Source organism: Geotrypetes seraphini, chromosome 8 (assembly GCF_902459505.1).
Source record: "Geotrypetes seraphini chromosome 8, aGeoSer1.1, whole genome shotgun sequence".
In the NCBI taxonomy this organism is placed as follows: Eukaryota; Metazoa; Chordata; class Amphibia; order Gymnophiona; family Dermophiidae; genus Geotrypetes; species Geotrypetes seraphini.
This window is the reverse complement of record NC_047091.1, coordinates 44,913,185-44,933,006: the sequence shown is the minus strand read 5'-3', so window position 1 is coordinate 44,933,006 and position 19,822 is coordinate 44,913,185. Positions and strand designations below refer to the sequence as shown.

The following is a 19,822-nucleotide window of genomic DNA, read 5'->3' as shown; positions in this document are numbered from 1 at the left end:
GCGGCCCCACTTGCGCTCGAGGACAATGCAGTGTTTTCCTCTGCTGCCTCCAGCTGTTTACTGTCTTGCCGGCTCCCTCCTCCGTCTTGCTGCAGCGTTCACTCAAAACCGTGGGCAGTGGCTCCTACGTGCCTCCTGCGGATGACCCGGAAGCATTCCCTCTGATGTCGTGACATCAGAGGGAGCACTTCCAGGTCAGCCGCGGGAGGTGCGTGGGAGCCACTGCCCGCAGCTTTGAGCGAACACTGCAAGACGGAGAAGGGAACCGGCAAGATGGTGAACACCTATGGCCCAGAACTACCATATGGCAGGGGACCCAGTGGACTTGTGTGCCTAGGAGCTCTCAACTAATTAATCCTGTCCTGATTAGACACTTCTCCAGCTCAACCACCAGTCTCAGCATCTGCCAACATCAGACCCTCTTCTTCATATCCCAGCATTACCATCAGTCCTCTTCTACCATCTCCTTCTTCTCCATATCCTCCTTCTCCATCTGCCAGAATCAGCCCCCTTCTCTCATCTTTCTTCTAGCCAAGTCATGAGATCTTTCTCCCGACTCAACATCCAGCCTCAATATCAACCCTCTTTTCCCATCTGTAGCATCAGACTCTCTCTTAATCTATCTGCTGACAGTATTAGTTTCCTTCTCTTTCTCTGTCCTCTCCCCGATCCAGCACTTTCCCTAGCCTAGTCCATCATTCTTGTCCAGCACTACCCCTTTCTCTTGTTCCTTTACCCACTTCCCTGAAAATATAGTCTGGCATTATTCCTCGTTCCCTGCAAGTGGTGTCTGCTGGTTATGGCTCTTACTGAGAGCACGTGAGAAGAAAACTTCCCTGGCTGCCACTTAGGGTGTGAGTTCTAATGGAGGGAGTGTGGGAGTCTGGCCCACCCCCCATTTCTTTTCTCTCTCCTTCCTGGGACACATGGATCCTCGCGTGGCTTGGATCCAGCCAGAGCAAATGGGACCCGCTAATACGCTGTGAATGCAGATTTGGGAAACCTCGCAGGGTCTATAGGCCCGGCGCAGTGCGGGATTAGCTCATCGCAGGCCACTGCATTATCTGTGCTTAAACTCTTGTATCCTCTCCTTCAGGCCTGTATATTACTGCTTTTCTTAAAAGGAAAAAAAAAGAGGAAGAAAGAAAGAAAGAAAAATAAAGGGAGAGATAGAAGTAATTTGGCTTGTGAAATGACAGGGCTGAACATAATAAGAGAACTGGAATTTAATCAGTGAAGTCCCCATGGGACGGGCCTTGGGATGAGAGAGTGTCTGCAGCCACTAGAGCCTTCAAAAAAGAATTGCCAAAAGCTCTTTTCTAGGAGGAGAAAGATGAAGGCAGAGAGGCAGGGAGCCGGTAAGATAGATGCTTTTGCAGAGTGAAAGTTGGATAACTTCTGAGAGTAGAAGGTGAATTGCTCTGGAGTCTGGAGCTGCTCAGTTATCTTTTTTATTCTCTGTCTGCCTGTGAGGGGGGGTAGAGGCCTGGTAGGTGTTGGCAGTGTGTTGAGGGAGACAGTTAAGGTTTGGCAGTGGGTGAGGTATTAAGATGTTTTGTATTTTCTCCTGCATTGGAAAACTGTAGGAAGCATGAGTCCTCACTTACTAGCGTTGTTAGGGTTTGTCCTCCTGGGCTTTTGTCCAACTGTTGCTCCTTGGCTACTGGGCTCTGACTGTACTCCACCTCCTGCTGGACCACTGGGGGGATCCCAGAGAACCACCACCATCCTCACCATCTACCAGGGGTACCAGGCCCCACAAGGAGAAGGGAGAGAGAGAGAAGGGAGCAGATGATGGAAGAGGGAGAGATGATGGAAGGGGGGATTTGGAGAAGGGGGGCAGATGATGGAAGTGGGGAGAACATGTGCCGTCAGCATCAGGCCCATATGGGAAAGCAGCAGCAGGGAGGGGCATGAACTTAGGACACCGAATGAAGGGAAAGATAGAGGGAAGTATGAGCCATAAGATGGAGGGAGTGAGGGAAAGAGATGCAGAGATGAGGGAGATAATAGAAAGGGAGAATTGAGTGTCTGAGAGACGGAAAGAGATGGTGCAATTGGAGAGATAAAGAAAGAGGAGAACTGTTGGGCAGAGAGAGGAGGGACGGAGACAGAGAGAGAATTATTGGACATGGTGGTGGGAGAGGAGTGAGGTAAAGATACATGGGCGCAGAGAGAAGGAGGAGAACATGCTGGGCCGAGGTAACCTCCTGGATGTTTGTGGGTTTTTTTTGGGGGGGGAGGGAGGGTATTAAAAGAAGAAATGGTGGACCTGGGAAGGGAGGCAGGCAAGGGGAGAGATGGGACGGAGGGGCAGTTGGGAAGAGAAAGGGAGAGAAGTTGGATCTAGGGATGGGAGGAAGGGAGAAATGTTAAGCCTGTGGATGGAAGGCAGAGAGATGCAGCATCTCTCTTTTTTTCTCCATTTCATTGTTCAGCATCAAAGGGGGAGAGAAGAAGAAAAACAGAAAAGAGAGGGAGCAAAATGTTGGACCGTGGAGATAAAGGAGGAGAGATGTAACCATGGGAGGGCAGGAGGGAAGAGAGCTGGGATAAGATGATGCTAGGGGATGGAAAGAAAGGGACAGGGAATTATAGCCTGACCAGTGGAGAGAGGGAGGGGGATTCTGAAAGTGGTGAGCCATGTGGATGAGGTCAAAAGGAAGATGACAAGATGAGTGAGAGAGCAGTGAGTACAGTGGTAGAAATGTGGTAAAGGGGAGTAGATAGAAGAGAATAGGAGGCTGGGAAAGGAATGAGATGGGAATGGGAGAGCTAGGGACTAATAGAAGATGGAGAATTGAGAGGTAGCTGAACATTTAAAAAGAAGAAGGGTGAGAAAGAAGGCAAGATTTGAATGGACAGAGGCAAAAAAGAAAAGAAAAAGTTAAAGTTAAAGTTGAAAGGGAATAATCAATACTTTGGAGATAGGCATAAGAAGGAAATGGAACGACAGAAGAGGAAAAAAAAATGGACAGCAGACATTGGAAAGAGAATTAGTTGAAGATAGAGAAACTGGGACCAAGATGATGGAAAAACCAAACATCCAGACAACAAGGTAGAAAAAAATTGTTTTATTTTGAATTTATTAACTGGAATATGTAGCTTTGGGATATGTGCTTCACAATTATTTTTGTATTCAGTGGTATAGTCATATACAGCTGATTTGGGGGAGGAACTGGAGCCCAAAATTAATGGATGGGCACCAAAGTTTCTCCCCGCCTAAGTGCAATTTATAAATACTTGAGCTAGTGGGGATTCCCAAGCCCTGCCAACTGAAGACATCTTCCTCCAGTCTGGCAACTCAAAATCTCTAAGCTTTGCAGCCAATGGCAATATCCTCAAGCTGTCCCTGCTTTCATGCATGCATGAAAGCCAAGGGAGGAAAGGCAGCAGCTCTGCAATATTGCTGCCAGCTGCAGAACTTGGGAAGTTGGAGGGGGAGGAGGTGGCTGTCAGTTGGTGAGGCTTGGGGATCCCTACTAGCTACAGCAGGGGAGATATTCATTTTGAGGGAGTCTAAGCTCAAAGTGGGAGGCCCAATAAAGCAGTAATATTTACCCTGATGAAACAATCCTCCACATGCGCTGCTGACAGCTGATCCAGCATCCCCGCTCTGATGAGGCTCACCTCTGAAGAGGCTCACCGTAGCTGTAATAGAAGTGAATGGGAAAACCAGGAGTGCGAATCCCTGCTCATCAGAGTGGGGATACAGAAGCCTGTGGTGTATGTGGAGGATCACTCAGTCAGGGGAAGTATTACTGCTTTTTTGGGTTCCTCTCCACAGTGTCCCTCTAATGAAGGTTTATTATTAGGTACATACATCTTCTATATTAGTGACTGCATATTTGGGACCTGCTCAACCTTTTTTTTGCTCATCGGCTAATGTTACTGCGGCCCCAGAAAAATATTTTCGGACAATGCGGCCCAGGGAAGCCAAAAGGTTGGACACTAAAATGCGTCAGGCTGTGTAAAATGCAATCCTAAGTATGCCCGGTTAGCTATGTGGGTATAGCACTGAATATCAGCAAAACTAAGAGAGCTTACAGGCACTGCCATAAGCCCGTGTGCCAATGCTGAGACAGGGCCTGGCAATGAATATTTGTCTTTAATTTAGCTAGAAATGCTGACTGCCATTGGTTGAACATTTGATTAATTTAAATTACTTATATGAATCTTGAAACAGTTACCACTTTCCTTGCCCCCTTTAAATTTCTCTTCAGCCTGTACAAGCAACTTCATTCTCAACAATCAGATTGGCTAGGATGTTCAAATACCATCACACTGAAGACCTGTGCATGTGTATGAGTGGGAAATCTAGGTTTAAATTATGTGATCTGATCCTTCCACTCTCTGAAAACAGGGTAATTCCCTTTTAGAAATATGTATGTAGAATTTTACAGGTTTTCTCTACCCTGAAGACAATTGCATGCTTACATACTTCTAAAATCTGGTTCCGTAACAGAGGTTTCCTCAGCTTTTCTGGAGCCTGATTTCATTGGCAGCAGCTGACACAGATCCAGAGGTGTGGTTTTATATTCTGGTTTGCTGAAGATAAAGAAGAAAATGCATCAGTAAGGCCCAGGGCCCTCACAAAAGAAAGACCAATACATGGGATCCTTAGCATCAGGACTCTGGTGATATCACATCAAATACATCTAAGGGATAATTTTATAACGTCATGGATTCATTAAGAATATGTACATAAAGAGTATGTTGTGATGCAGATCTTAGAGTTCTAGGAGGCTAATATGGGCTAAGGAGTCTATTAATAAATGCTGTCTCATTGGTCTTTGGGATTTGAAAGTTGAGAGCAATTTTGTACATAATCCAGTGGGGGATGGGAAGCCAATGAGCCTTCTTTAGCAGGGGAGTGACGTAATCACATTTTTTTGAATTCGTAATGATTTTGATGCCTCTGTTTTGGATCAATTGAAGACGTCTAATATCCTTTGACATAACCCTTTATATAGCGAATTACAATAATCGATTTTTGAAATAACAAGGGAGTGGATCAGAATATTGAGGCAATGAGTATCTAGGAGAGGGACTAAGGACCTTATCATTTTGAGTTTGTAAAAGCAGTTCTTAACAAGAGCACTGATTTATAGAAGATAAGTTAGTTAATTCCCCCCTTTCTTTAATTGTCATATATTATTTTAATGAACAAAGCTTCTAAGTTTATGTTTAGCGTTTAATCAAATTTTAATAAACTATGAAACTATATCCAGCTAACACTGAATATTGACTTAGGGAGGAAATTAATCAATGTGTGCTACTGTTAAGTTATGCTATTTTAGCACAAGATCTCATTGAATAAAACAGGCCCCTTTGTTAAAATAGAACGACTTGTGGTAAAATAACTCATCTTAACAGTAGCACAAATTGATAAATTCCCCCCTTAGCCAATTAACACCAGCAAAAAAAAAAAAAGGAAATTCAGTGCTGGTAACCAGAAATGGCCAGGCATTGAATATCCGGACTCACCGCTGACTGTGGGATTTAGATAAGCTGCTTCCTGTGGTCTGAATATCAGTTCCTATGTGTGCATCTGACCTGTTTTGGAGGAGCATGTGGTGCAGTGATTAGAGCTACAGCCTCAGAACCCTGAGGTTTTGGGTTCAAACTAGAGGTCTGCACGGGAACGGGGATCGCAGTAATCCTGCATGTCCTACAGGAACCCTGTAGAGCTCCTCCCCCAGGTCCACGAGACTCCCATGGGGATGGCCACTGGTTCTCCAGGGTTCCCACAGAAATGCCGGCCTATCTTTGTTCCAATGTTCCCTCTAAACTTCTTCGATCCCTCAGCGCACCAGTTGCTGATTACCACTCACATGGGAGAGCTCTGTACATCCACCAATCAGGGAGACAGAGCTAGAGGAATTATTTTTGACAAAGATCTCAATTACCATGATCAAATCAGCTCATTGACCAAAAACTCTTTCTATAAACTCCATCTAATTCATTCTAGAACCTCTTTTCTAGAACCTGCTTCTATTCAAACTTTAATTTATTCGCTGATAATCTCACACATAGGGCTCCTCTATGCGCGCGCTAAACACTAAAGCCTCCATAGAGCTTGCATTAGTATTTTTCATTTAGCACGTGGTTTGCATGCGCACACTAAAAACGGTAGCACATCTTAGTAAAAGGAGCCCATAGCCTACTGCAATTCTCTATACCATGGAATAACTCAAAAGGAAATTTGTCGACTGCAACTGATTAAAAATACTGCAATTAAACTCATCTATAAAGCCAAAAAATACGACCATGTCATCCCGCTTCTTTGAGAATCACATTTGTTGCCAGTCTCATATAAAACAACTTACAAAATTATCCTACTTGTTTTCAAAATTAAGTTCTCCCAGTCACCTGCCTTCTTAGATAAATATCTTATCTCACATACTCCTTCCAGGGCCCTCAGATGTTCCAATGAGAACTTACTGACGGTTCCCTCAATCAAAGACCTCTATTATACCAGAAACACTATATTTTCCATCACAACCCCTTCCCTCTGGAATGCAATGCCACCACATCTCCACCGTGAAAACTCTCTAACCAAATTTAAAACTAACTTCAAAACATTTCTGTTCAAAGATGCATACCAATACTGCAGTTAAGAATCCTTTCCAAGTTAAAAAAAAAAGAGTATCAATTTTAAGAAGTGACCTCCCTTTCCTCCTGTATTCTCCTCCCCCGCTTCCCTTCCTTTTATTTTTTATGTAATTAAAATCTCCCTCCCCCCCAGCTCCTTCTGTATCTAACATGTCCAAACTTTGTCCCTGTCTAGTCTACAACCAGCCCTATTTTATTTTTGTTTTATAATTTTTTAATATTGTAAACCAGCCTGTGATGGTAGGTATTCTAAATTATAAATAAACTTGAAACTTGGAGTTTGATGGCCAATCATGAGCACTTCCTTGTAGAAGTGCTCCTGATTGACCATAAAGCTCCAGCTCTTTCTCCCAGATTGGTGGATGTGCAGAGCTCTCCCAGTAGTAAGCCTGTTCTGGCAGATGTCTGACTTTGTTTTGAATTTTCTGTAAAACTCAAAACTGTCAAAAGCAATTGCAGCTTTTTATGGGGACAGCTTAGTGAGATTTTTAGGGGGGGGGGGGAATGGAGGGGATTTCTTGCAGGAATGAGCGGGGATGGAGGAGATTCTGGTGGGAACGGGAGGGGATGGCCAGATTTCTGGCGGGGACGGATGGGGACCGGTGGGATTTCTGTCTGTGCAACTCTCTAGTTCAAACCCTGTGCTGCTCTTTGTGACCCTGGGCAAGTCACTCATCCTGCATTGCCCCAGGTATGTTAGATGGATTGTGAGTCCACCGGGAAAGATAGGGAAATGCTTGAATACCTGCATGTATACTGCTTTGATTGTGGTTGTGTAACTACAAAAAAAGGAGGCATACAAGTCCCTATCCCCTACCCTTCCCTTTTGCTAATATGCTGTAAAGGAACGCAGTGATGTAGTAAGGCGGGGGGGGGGGCAGTCCATCCTGGGCATGATCTTCCTAAGGGTGCGGCACCCCTCCTCCTCTCCGCCCAGCCCCGCTCTTCTTCTTGCCGCGAGCTCGTGCCCCTTGCCTTCGCCCATACCTTTTTTACTTCCCTGGAGCGAGGTTGTTGCCTGCATCAGCATTCCCTCTGATGTCACTTCTAGGACCCGTGCCTAGGAAGGGACATCAAAGGGGAAGCCAACACTGATATGGGCATGCTGCTCACGATGGAGAAGTTAAAAAGGTATGGGGAAAGGGAAGAGGGCAGGGTTGGGGGCACCGCTCACCCATACTATGACATTGGTAGGCACCTGCTTTCCTTTATAGAATAGGCACTTGAATAAGAACTGCCATACTGGAACAGACTGAAGGTCCATCAAACCCAGTATCCTGTTTCCAATAGTGGCCAATCCAGGTCCCAAGTACCTGAAAGAAATCCAAGGAATTGCAACATTCCAGAGCTGATATTGTGATGTCATAATGCCTCATTTCACCAATGCCTAAGAACATAAGCAGTGCCTGTGCTGGGTCAGACCAGAGGTCCATCATGCCCAGCAGTCCGCTCACACGGCGGCCCATCAGGTCCAGGACCTGTATACTAATCCTCTATCTATACCCTTCTATCCCTTTTTCCTTCAGGAAATCATCTAATCCCTTCTTGAACCCAGATACTGTACACTGTCCTATCACACGCTCTGGAAGCGCATTACAGGCATCCACCACCCTTTTAATTTTTCTGAATTGCCCTCTCGTTCTTGTAGTTTTCAAAAGTTTGAAGAACCTGCCACTCTCCACTTTCTTTATGCCCTTCATGATCTTGTAAGTTTCTATCATGTCCCCTCTAAGCCTCCGCTTTTCCAGGGAAAAGAGCCCCAGTTTCTCTAATCTTTCATTATATGAAAGGTTTTCCATACCTTTTATCAATCGTGTCGCTCTTTTCTGAACCCTCTCGAGTATCACCATATCCTTCTTAAGGTACGGCGACCAATATTGGACGCAGTACTCCAGATGCGGGCGCACCATCGTCTGATACAACGGCAGGATGACTTCTTTCGTTCCGGTTGTAATACCTTTCTTGATAATACCTAGCATTCTATTTGCCTTCTTAGAGGCCGCTGTGCACTGTGCCGACAGCTTCATTGTCTTGTCCACTGTTACCCCCAAGTCCTTTTCTTGGGTACTTTCACCCATTACCAGCCCTCCCATCGCATAGCTGTACCTCAGATTTCTGTTCCCTACATGCAAGACTTTACATTTCTCTACATTAAACTTCATAAGCCATCTCATCACCTACTCTTCTAGCTTGTTCAGGTCCCTTTGTAAATCCTCACAGTCCTCTTTAGTCCTAACTCCACTAAATAGTTTGGTGTCGTCTTCAAATTTTATTACTTCACACTTCATCCCTGTATCTAGATCATTTATAAATACATTGAACAGCAGCGGCCCAAGTACTGACCCCTGCAGAACACCACTCATGACCCTCCTCCAGTCAGAGTAGTGGCCCTTCATTCCTACCCTTTGCTTCCTACCTGCCAACCAATTTTTGATCCATCTATGTACGTCTCCTTCCACCCCATGGTTCTTCAGTTTCCGTAGTAGGCGTTCATGGGGTACCTTGTCACAGGCTTTTTGGAAATCTAAGTATACGATGTCTATGGGGTCCCCTTTGTCCATCCGTTTGTTTATTCCTTCGAAGAAGTGCAATAAGTTAGTTAGGCATGATCTTCCCTTGCAGAAGCCATGTTGGCTTGTTTTCATCAGTTTATTTCTTTCTAGATGCTCATCGATGCTGTCTTTTATCAGCGCTTCCGCCATCTTCCCTGGAACCGAAGTCAGACTTACCAGTATGTAGTTCCCCGGGTCACCTCTCGATCCATTAGCTATCTTCCAATCCTCCGGGATCACGTCTGTTTTCAGGGATAGGTTACAAACCTGATGTAGTAGTTCCACTATTTCCTCCTTTAGTTCCTTCAAAACCCTAGGGTGGATTCCGACCGGGCCCAGAGATTTGTCACTTTTTAATCTATCTATCTGCTTATATACGTCTTCGAGGCTTACCTCCATCAATGTTAATTTTTCTGCTTGATCTCCTGTGAAGATTTTTTCAGGTTACGGCACGTTGGATGTGTCCTCTTTTGTAACTACTGATGAAAAGAACATGTTTAGTCTATCCGCCACTTCTTTTTCCTTCTTCACCACTCCTTTCCTATCTCCTTCATCCAGCGGTCCCACCCTCCTCCCTTGCCAGTTGCTTCCCTTTAATATATATGAAGAACGGTTTGAAATTTCGTGCTTCCCTGGATAGCCTCTCTTCATATTCTCTTTTTGCTCTTCTAACCACGCGGTGACATTCTTTTTGATGCTTCCTGTGCTCTTTTCCAGTTCTCCCTGATTTTGTCCTTTTTCCATTTCCAGAATGAATGTTTCTTGTCTCCTATCGCTTTCTTCACTTCTTTAGTAATCCATGCCAGGTCTTTAGTTCGGTTCTTTTTGCATCCTTTTCTAAATCTGTGGATATACAGATTTTGCTCTTCGCTCACCGTGTCCTTGAATAATGACCAGGCTTGCTCTACAGTCTGCGATTTCTTTGAGCTGTTCCTAAGTTTCTTTGTTACCATTTCTCTCATTGCTTCGTAGTTTCCTTTCTTGAAGTTAAAAGTCGTCGCTGTGGTTCTCTTCCCCTTCGATATTCCCTACTTCAACTTTGAACTTGATCATATTGTGATCGCTGTTTCCAACGGCCCCACTACCTCCACTTCCTTTGCAGGTCCTCTTAGCCCATTGAGGATTAGGTCCAGAGTGGCATTCCCTCTCGTCGGTTCTCTGACAAGCTGCTCCATGAAGCAGCCTGTATAGCCTCCATAAATCCGGTCTCCCTAGCACATTTTGAGTTTCCAAGACTCCAGTCTATCCCGGGATAGTTGAAGTCTCCCATAACAATCGTGTTACCGCTTTTGCATTCTCGCCTCATCTCGGCTTTCATTTCTTCATCGTTTGCTTCAGCAGCAGCAGGAGAGGAGAGTAGAAGCAGCTGAGAGAGGAGGAAAAGGAGGGGAAAAGACAAGCTAATCAGCAAAACCAACGAATAGAGGAGGGCAGCAGAGACAAATGGATAGCTAGGGGCAGCAGCGAGAGTAAGCTCTGCCCACCCCCACCGCATCGACAGGGTCATCAGCCGAACTCCCCCCTTAAAAGGGGAGAAGCCAATGGTACGCAGCTGCTCGGCATGCGGCGAAGGCAAGTGGCAAAGGCGCTCGCCTTAGCGAGGAGCGCCTTGCGAAGGGCCTCAAGAAGGGCCGAATCAACACACTGGAAGGCACCAGAAAAGGACAGCAAGTAAGGATGTGGCAGGCACAAAAGAAGCACACACAAGTAAAGGTAAGGTAGGGACAGCACACTAAAGAAAAGACAGCAAGGCAGGGAGAGAGAGGACACCAGTAGCAGGCAGAGAGAGAGAGAGAGAGAGAGGTCACCAGCAGCAGACAGAGACAGAGAGGACACCAGCAGCAGGTGGAGAGAGAGAGGTCACCAGCAGCAGACAGAAAAAGATAGCAAGGCAGGGAGGGAGAGGACACCAGTAGCAGGCAGAGAGAGAGAGAGGTCACCAGCAGCAGGCAGAGAGTAGAGAGAGAGGACACCAGCAGCCAGGCGGAGAGAGTAGAGGGGACACAAAGCAGGCAGAGAGGGCACAATACAGGTCACAACGTAATCTTAACTGTTATCTTAAAGCAGGAACGACAATGGAATCAGAGGGAAATCAGAAGATGAGCTTTCCAGTATTCTGCACAGACTGTCATATGTATGATTACCTCCCCTCGGGGAGACAGTCATATGTATGCGGTCGGTGTCAGGAGCTGAAAAGCTTGAAGCAGGAAGTCAAGCGACTAGAGGACAAGATACAGGAACTACAAGGACTTTATACCTCGGAGGACACAATCAGGACAGCTGAAGACTTCATGAGTGAGAGACACATTTAGGAGAAAGTCAAGGAACTCGAGAAATTCATTGAGGAAGCATACAGGAGGAGAGTGGAAGAGAATGAACTTCAGATGAAAGATGAAGTTACACCAACACCAACATGGAAAGGAGAACAAGAAGCAGATGACCTCAAAGAAGACACCCACAGAGGAATACCGCACGAGGAGGAGAAATTCGCTAGTCGATGCCCTGAGGAAGAAAGTGTGAAGCACACTGAGGACATTGACCTGAAACCGAAGCGAAAACTGAAGAAGGGTAAGTCAGCGATCCTAGTGGGAGACTCGATTCTGAGGCATGTGGACAGCCACATAGCAGGAGGGAGAGAGGATCGACTGGTAACCTGCCTCCCAGGAGCGAGAACCAAGGACATCATGGGCAAAATTGGAAAGATCCTGGAAGGAGCGGAGACGGAAGAGACCACAGTAATGATCCACATCGGGACAAATCATGTCAGCAGGAGAGACTTCAGAAGAAGCACACTGATAGAACAGTTCAAGATTCTGGGAAGGAAGCTGAAGATGAGGACCCAGAAGATAGCGTTCTCAGAGATCCTACCAGTACCAAGGGCAGATGTGAAAAGGCAGGATAAACTACAATCAATAAATGCGTGGATGAGGAAATGGTGTGAGACAGAAGGATTCCACTTCATGAGGAACTGGACAACGTTCTGGGGCAAGAGCAAGCTCTACAGGAGAGATGGACGGCACCTGAGCGCGGCGGGAACTAGACTTCTAGCAAACAACGTCAAGAGAGGAATAGAACAGACTTTAAACTAAAAGGAAGAGGAAAACCGACAGTCGACCAAGCGTCGACGATTCGGAAGAAGGTATTCCATGAAGATACTAAGGGGAATAAAGGCTGGGAAGAAACAAGGGACAAATTACAGGAGTCAACTAACCAAGAAGAAGAGGTTAGAAGGCTTGTAACAAAAGAGAAGAAACTAAAGACCGAAGCCACAGGGAAAGGAAATGAAGACACTACAATACCAGGATCTAAATTGCATATATACTAATGCAAGGAGCCTAAGAAACAAAATGGTGGAATTAGAAGCCATTGCCAAAGCAGAGGACATAGACATTATTGGAATATCTGAAACATGGTGGAATGAGGAAAGCAAATGGGATACAGCACTGCCGGGGTACAAGCTGTATCGCCAGGATAGGTCAGGACAGAAAGGAAATGGAATAGCCCTATACATAGAAGAAAACATAAATCGACAAGAATCGACACAGCAGAGACGACCAACAAGCTGGAATCGCTATGGATTAAAATACTGGGAAGCAAAGGGCCTGAAATAAAGATGGGCCTATACTATCATCCACCCGGGCAAACCGGAGATATCGATGAAGAAATGGAAGCCGAGATGAAGCGAGAGTGCAAAAGCAGTAACACAGTCATTATGGGAGACTTCAACTACCCCGGGATAGACTGGAGTCTTGGAAGCTCAAACTGCGCTAGGGAGACAAAATTCCTGAAAGCTACACAAGATTGCTTCATGGAACAACTGGTTAGAGAACCGACGAGAGGAAATGCCACTCTGGATCTAATCCTAAATGGGTTAAGGGGACCTGCAAAAGAAGTGGAAGTAGTGGGACCGTTGGGAAACAGCGATCATAATATAATCAAGTTCAAGGTTGAGGTAGGAATACCGAAAGGAAAAAGAACCATAACGACAACTTTTAACTTCAGGAAAGGAAACTACGAAGCAATGAGGGAAATGGTAAGGAAGAAACTTAGGAACACTTCCAAAAAATGGCAAACGGTAGAACATGCCTGGTCTTTTTTCAAGGACACAGTGAACGAGGCGCAAAATCTGTATATCCCCAGATTCAGAAAGAGGTGCAAAAAGAGTCGAACAAAAGACCCGGCATGGATAACTAAAATAGTGAAGGAAGCGAGAGACAATAAGAAAAATTCATTCAGGAAATGAAAGAAGGACAAAACTGAGGGGAACTGGAAAGAGCACAGGAAGTATCAGAAAGAATGTCACGTGTGCTTCGAAAAGGCAAAAGAGAGTATGAAGAGAGGCTAGCCAGGGAAGCACGAAATTTCAAACCATTTTTTAGATATGTTAAAGGGAAGCAGCCAGCAAGGGAGGAGGTTGGACCATTGGACGACGGAGACAGGAAGGGAGCGGTGAAGGAGGAGAAAGAAGTCGCGGAAAGACTTAACATGTTCTTTTCGTCTGTATTTACAAACGAAGACACAACCAACATACCGGAACCTGAGCAATTCTACAATGGAAATCAAGCAGGAAAATTAACATCCATGGAAGTGAGCCTTAAAGATGTATGCAGGCAGATAGAAAAATAAAAAACTGACAAATCCCCGGACGGAATCCATCCAAGGGTTCTGAAGGAATTAAAGGAGGAGATAGTGGGACTACTGCAGCAAATTTGCAACCTATCCCTGAAAACAGGCATCATCCCAGAGGATTAGAAGATGGCCAATGTTACGCCCATCTTTAAAAAGGGATCAAGAGGTGACCTAGGAAACTACAGACCTGTGAGTCTGACCTCGGTTTTGGGGAAAATGGCGGAAGCACTGATAAAAGAAAACATCAATGAACATTTTGAAAGAAACAAACTTCTGATAACCAGCCAACATGGTTTCTGCAAGGGGAGATCGTGCCTAACTAACTTATTACACTTCTTCGAAGGAATTAACAAACGGATGGACAGAGGAGACCTATATACATTAAAATAACAGAAGGCCTTGTCGCACAACACCTCTCCAACTACCTTGAAGACCATCACATACTACATCCATCACAATCCGGATTCATAGCACAATCCAACCATAGCACAGAAACTCTACTGGTATCACTATTAGACATTGTCCGACAACACCTCAGCAAAGGAAACAAGCTGCTTCTCATTCAACTCGATCTTTCTGCGGCATTCGACCTAGTTGACCATCACACGCTACTCCAGACATTAGACGCAATAGGAATCTCAGGTAATGTTCACAAATGGTTCCGAAGCTTCCTCAAAACACGAACATACAAAGTCAAATCAAAAGAGCACATATCCGACCCATGGTCAAACCCATGTGGAGTACCACAAGGATCACCATTATCACCCATATTATTTAACCTCTTCATAGCATCCCTAGGCATAACCCTAGACGCCCTAAACACAGTATCATTCAGCTATGCAGGATGACATAACTATCCTCCTCCCCTTTAACATTCAAGACCCATTATCCACAAACCACCTGAAAATAATAATGGAAACGGTAGAAAAATGGATGTCAAGTCATAAACTAAAACTGAACTCGGAAAAAACTAAATTCCTACTACTAGAGAAGGAAAAAAAACATCTCTCACAGAACTAGTACTAAATACAATCAATGTACCCAATGCAAAGTACACTCAAGATCCTGGAGAATACAACTAGACAGAAACTGCACAATGCCAGTCCTCAAATCCACAAAATCATCCAAAGAGCTTTCTTCACAATACGTAACCTAAGAAAAATAAGAAAATTCTTCAACAAAGATCAATACAAGATAGTAGTACAATCCTAGTACTAAGTATTGTAGATTTACTGTAACAGCCTATACCTATCATGCCCAAACTACATGATAAAACAATTACAGGACAGTTCAGAACACAGCCCTCTAGAATCATCTACTCACTTCGGCAAATATGACCACATCACCAAAGCATACCTAGACTCACACTGGGCTACCAATAAAAGCAAGATCCCAGTTCAAATTCTATTGTCTACTATACAAAGTAATACATGGAACAGCCCCCAGCTACCTAAATAACAGACTACACCGTAAACCTCTCACACAGACTAAGGAGAACTCAGAGCCTATTCACTCACCCCCCTCTCAAAGGAACATGACGAAAGAAAACTATACGACAGCCTTTTAGCGACACAGGCAGCAAAGATCGATACTACCATCACCAATCTACTGACCAAATCTACAGACATTTAAGTATTCCGAAAAGAAATCAAAACTCATCTCTTCAAAAAACACTTCCCATCATCATAACCTCACAAAAGTATTAGAAAATGTTCTCACGACCACCTCCATCACCACCACCAGCAACACCCTGATATCCGAACAGTATTATCTTCTATTCGTCTAAACAACCTATCACTATCTACTACCTGCTATCAATTTCTCCTGGAAAAGTCCAGACTAACAATTGTAACTGGACACACTCTTGATTACATGTACTGCAATGCTACTGGAAATGTCCAGTCCTCTAACTTGTAATCCGCTTAGAACCGCAAGGCACAAGCGGAATAGAAATCACTAATGTAATGTAATGTAATGTAATGTAATGTAATACACCTAGATTTCCCAAACAGCTTTTGACAAGGTGCCTCATGAACGTCTACTCCGGAAGCTGAAGAGCCATGGGATTGGAAGGAGATGTACATAGATGGATCTGAAACTGGTTGGCAGATAGGAAACAGAGGGTAGGAGTGAAGGGCCACTACTCGGACTGGAGGAGGGTCACGAGTGTTGTTCCGCAGAGCTCGGTGCTCGGGCCGCTGCTATTTAATATATTCATAAATTATTTAGAAGCAGGGACGAAGAGTGAGATAATAAAATTTACGGACGACACCAAACAATTTAGTGGAGCTCGGACTAAAGAGGACTGCGAAGAATTGCAAAGGGACTTGAACAAACTAGAGGAATGGGCAGATGAAAGTTCAACGTTGAGAAATGTAAAGTATTACATGTGGGAAGCAGAAACCTGAGGCACAACTACATGATGGGAGGGATCTTATTGAATGAGAGTACCCAAGAAAGGGGACTTGGGGTAATGGTGGACATGACAATGAAAGCCGACGGCACAAGTGTGCAGCAGCCGCTAAGAGAGCGAATAAAATGCTAGGTATAATCAGAAGGGTATTACTAACCAGAACGCAAGAAGTTATCCTGCCGTTGTTTTGGGCGATGGTGCACCCGCATCTGGATGTACTACGTCCAGTACTGGTCACCGTACCTTAAGAAGGATAAGGCGCTACTCGAGAGGGTTCAGAAGGAGAGTCGATAAGTCTGATAAAAGGGATGGGAAACCTTTCATATGCTGAGAGATTGGAGAAACTGGGTCTCTTTTCCCTGGAGAAGAGGAGACTTAGAGGGCTTAAAAGATCATGAAGGGCATAGAGAGAATAGAGAGGGACAGATTCTTCAAACTTTCAAAAAATAAAAGATCAAGAGGGCATTCGGAAAAGTTGAAAGGGGACAGTTTCAAAATGAATGCTAGGAAGTTCTTCTTTACCCAATGTGTGGTGGACACCTGGAATGCGCTTCCAGAGGACGTAATAGGGCAGAGTACGATACTGGGGTTTAAGAAAGGATTTGGACAAATTTCCTGCTGGAAAAGGGGATAGAGGGGTATAGATAAAAGATTACTGCACATGTCCTGAACCTGTTGGGCCACTGCGTGAGTGGACTGTTGGGCACGATGGACCTCAGGTCTGACCCAGCGGAGGCATTGCTTATGTTCTTATGTTCTCATCAGTGATTTCAGAATGGCTTGATTGTCCTATATTTGGCTCACTTAAGAGCATAAAAGCTGTCATACTGGACAGACTGAAGGTCCATCATGCCCGAATCCTGTTTACACAGTGGACAACCCAGGTCCCAAGTAGCAAAACATATTCTATGCTGCTTATCCTAGGAATAAGCAGTGGATTTCCCCAAGCCATCTCAATATGGCCTATGGACTTCTCTTTTAGGAAATAATCCAAACCTTTTTAATAATCTCACTAATGCTAACTGATTTCACTGTATTATTGAATTGCTCACCATGTATAATTTCATAAAAGTGTATTCTGTGGAGCTTGATGCTCAGCACTTTGCTAGCCACTGCCAGCACTATGCCGTAAATTCAATGCCTGGCCCTGATGCAGTGGATTTAAATAAGTTTCCACGAAACGCTGGCCACGTTGGCATGGTCTGAAGCAGTTTGCTGGGGATATAGTATTTGAAAGCTAAGTAATTTCAATGGACATTGGATGTTTAAACTAAGTCTCATATAAAGAAATAGTGCATCGATCTACAGAACCTAGATTTTTAGAAAGTTGACATTTTAGAATAAGTTATTTCTAATTAAAAGATTAAAAAATTTTTTTAGGAATTTATTTGGAATAAATTTAAAATCTTTGTAGTTAAGGTAAGGGACAGGAAGGTTGCCGATGATTAGAGCTAAGGAGCCGGAAAATGTACGCAGACTTGTATGGTCAGAGTCTATGACTTGCGTAGGCTCGATTATGAGGCCCTTCCAGTTAGTTAATGATATTCGTTGCCACTCTTTCATACCTAGTGGGAAGTTAGGGGTCTTTATTATTGTGAATATTATTCTCACTAAGGGATTCGAGTATAGTGTGCAAGCTAAACTATAGCCAGTTAAGTGCAATATTCAGCAGTTTTGGCTGTGGCGTGCAGTATAAAGATAGAACTGTGGTCCTATTTAAGCAGGTACCTTGGCTGATTAAGTGCTGAATACTGACATTTAACTGGCCAAGTGCTGTTTCTGCCCCCAGAATGCCCCCAAAATAGATGGTTTTGAGTTTGGCACTAACCAGACATTATCAGCAGCACTAACCAGTTTAGTGTTGCTGAAAATGGGTGGTTAGCTCGAACAAGAGATGTAACCAGCTAGGAGCTTTTCTTCTGGCAATTACCATAATTACTTTGTATATCGACCCCTACATTTCAATGTTCCTACTTTTTACAGGTGCATACCTCACATGATCTTACAATAGCTTTTGTCATAATATACAATATGCTTCATACACAGAAAATGCTTTACAGAAATAGGCCCACACAGTGGAAATATGTCCATACTTTTAGCAATTTTCAGACAGGTAAATCCCTTTAAAAATCTTACTCCACACATTTTGATAGCTCATAATTTTAGTTTTCTTTAAATTTGAGAATTCTATCTTTCCCTTCTTTAGTTAAAGTTGTCCATCTAGCAATTGTTGTAATTATTGATTCTTATTTTGCTGGGAGTTCTGTTCAATTTGCTTAATTCTTCTTTTATATACAAGAGATCATTTAAAAAACTTAATTTAAAAAAGTCACTACACTCCAGCAGTAGAATACTATATACATGATGTGTTTTAAGAATAATCATCAATATGATGGATATATTGATGCCATTTCACAAATGATAGCTTGTGCCTTTGTCTACTGTATATTAGCTTCCCTTAAGCTTTCTTTCTCCTTTCTTCTCTTTCCCTCTCTGTACTTTTAGGCTTTCCCTGCACTTCAGCTGAGATGTGAACTCCTGCAGGGCACAAATACTGTATACCTACAAAGGAGTAGTTAGGGGTGAAAGGGAGGGGGATAATTTGTTCATTGTCCTCCCCCAAAACTAAATCCATCACAGACCAAACTCTCAGTGCAAAAACTTCCCCAAACCCATAAACTATGCTCCTTGAAAGCTGTAGAAAAAGTTAATTAGTCTCTGTAATTACAGCACTAATTAACTAAAATACTAATCATCCTGACAAATCATATATCGCTATCTGTAATTACAGACATAATTAGCATAATAAAGCCGCCTTTTACTTCTGTAGAAAAAAAATATATCCATTAATAACATCTGTTGTACTGATTCATATATTAATATTTTTTTAATGTTTCTCATAAAAAAAATTCAGCATAATTGTGGTTTATTTTTAACGTGCAGGTGGGGAAGGAGTTAGAAGACAAAAAGCAAACATTTTCAGATAAGTGGTCATGACAGTCAAAGAATGTTTCTCGGATTCCAGATTTCAGCACCTCTTTTACTGTCTTGCTGCCTGTAAATCTCAGGGTGAGATAGAGAAATTCCAGACATGATACCAACTCTCATGAAAATACCATGCAGGCATAACCCTGATACATGCAACGCATGAGCACAGCATGGACACCTGAAGAATAGATCTTCATTGGAGCTCCCCCACCCCCTGACATGACACTGATGCATGTAAAACATAAATACCATCCAGCAGGGCCAGTGGAACATGGCAAGTCAGGTAAGCGCTGCAGGAGGACACCATTGGAGGAGTGCCACACGTACCTGGCTTGTTATTGTGCAAAGTCTGCAGTAGAGAGTTGCGCGGGGACAGAAATCCCACCCGTCCCCACCCGTCCCCGCCAAAGTCCCCACCCGTCCCCACCCGTCCCCGCGAGGAATCCCTCCGTCCCCACCCGTCCCCGCGAGGAATCCCCTCCGTCCCCGCCTGTCCCTATAAACTACAGAAATAGTTATTTCATTTAATTATGCTACTGAATTAAAGGCTCTGGTAGAAACCCATTTAAAAATAAGCAAAAAGACTTTATTAATTTGGAAATATTAATTGGGAAGAATACATACT

General features: G+C 44.0%; 1 protein-coding gene across 1 annotated transcript in view; it reads right to left on the bottom strand.

The window, feature by feature from the left end:
- The window catches only part of NPAS1 (neuronal PAS domain protein 1), a 192,180-nt gene that overhangs the window by 19,493 nt on the left and 152,865 nt on the right, over window positions 1-19,822 (bottom strand). The window contains exon 8 of the mRNA XM_033955925.1: window positions 4,442-4,548. Within this exon, the coding sequence (XP_033811816.1) occupies window positions 4,442-4,548 (107 nt within the window). The remainder of the gene's footprint in view (window positions 1-4,441; window positions 4,549-19,822) is intronic.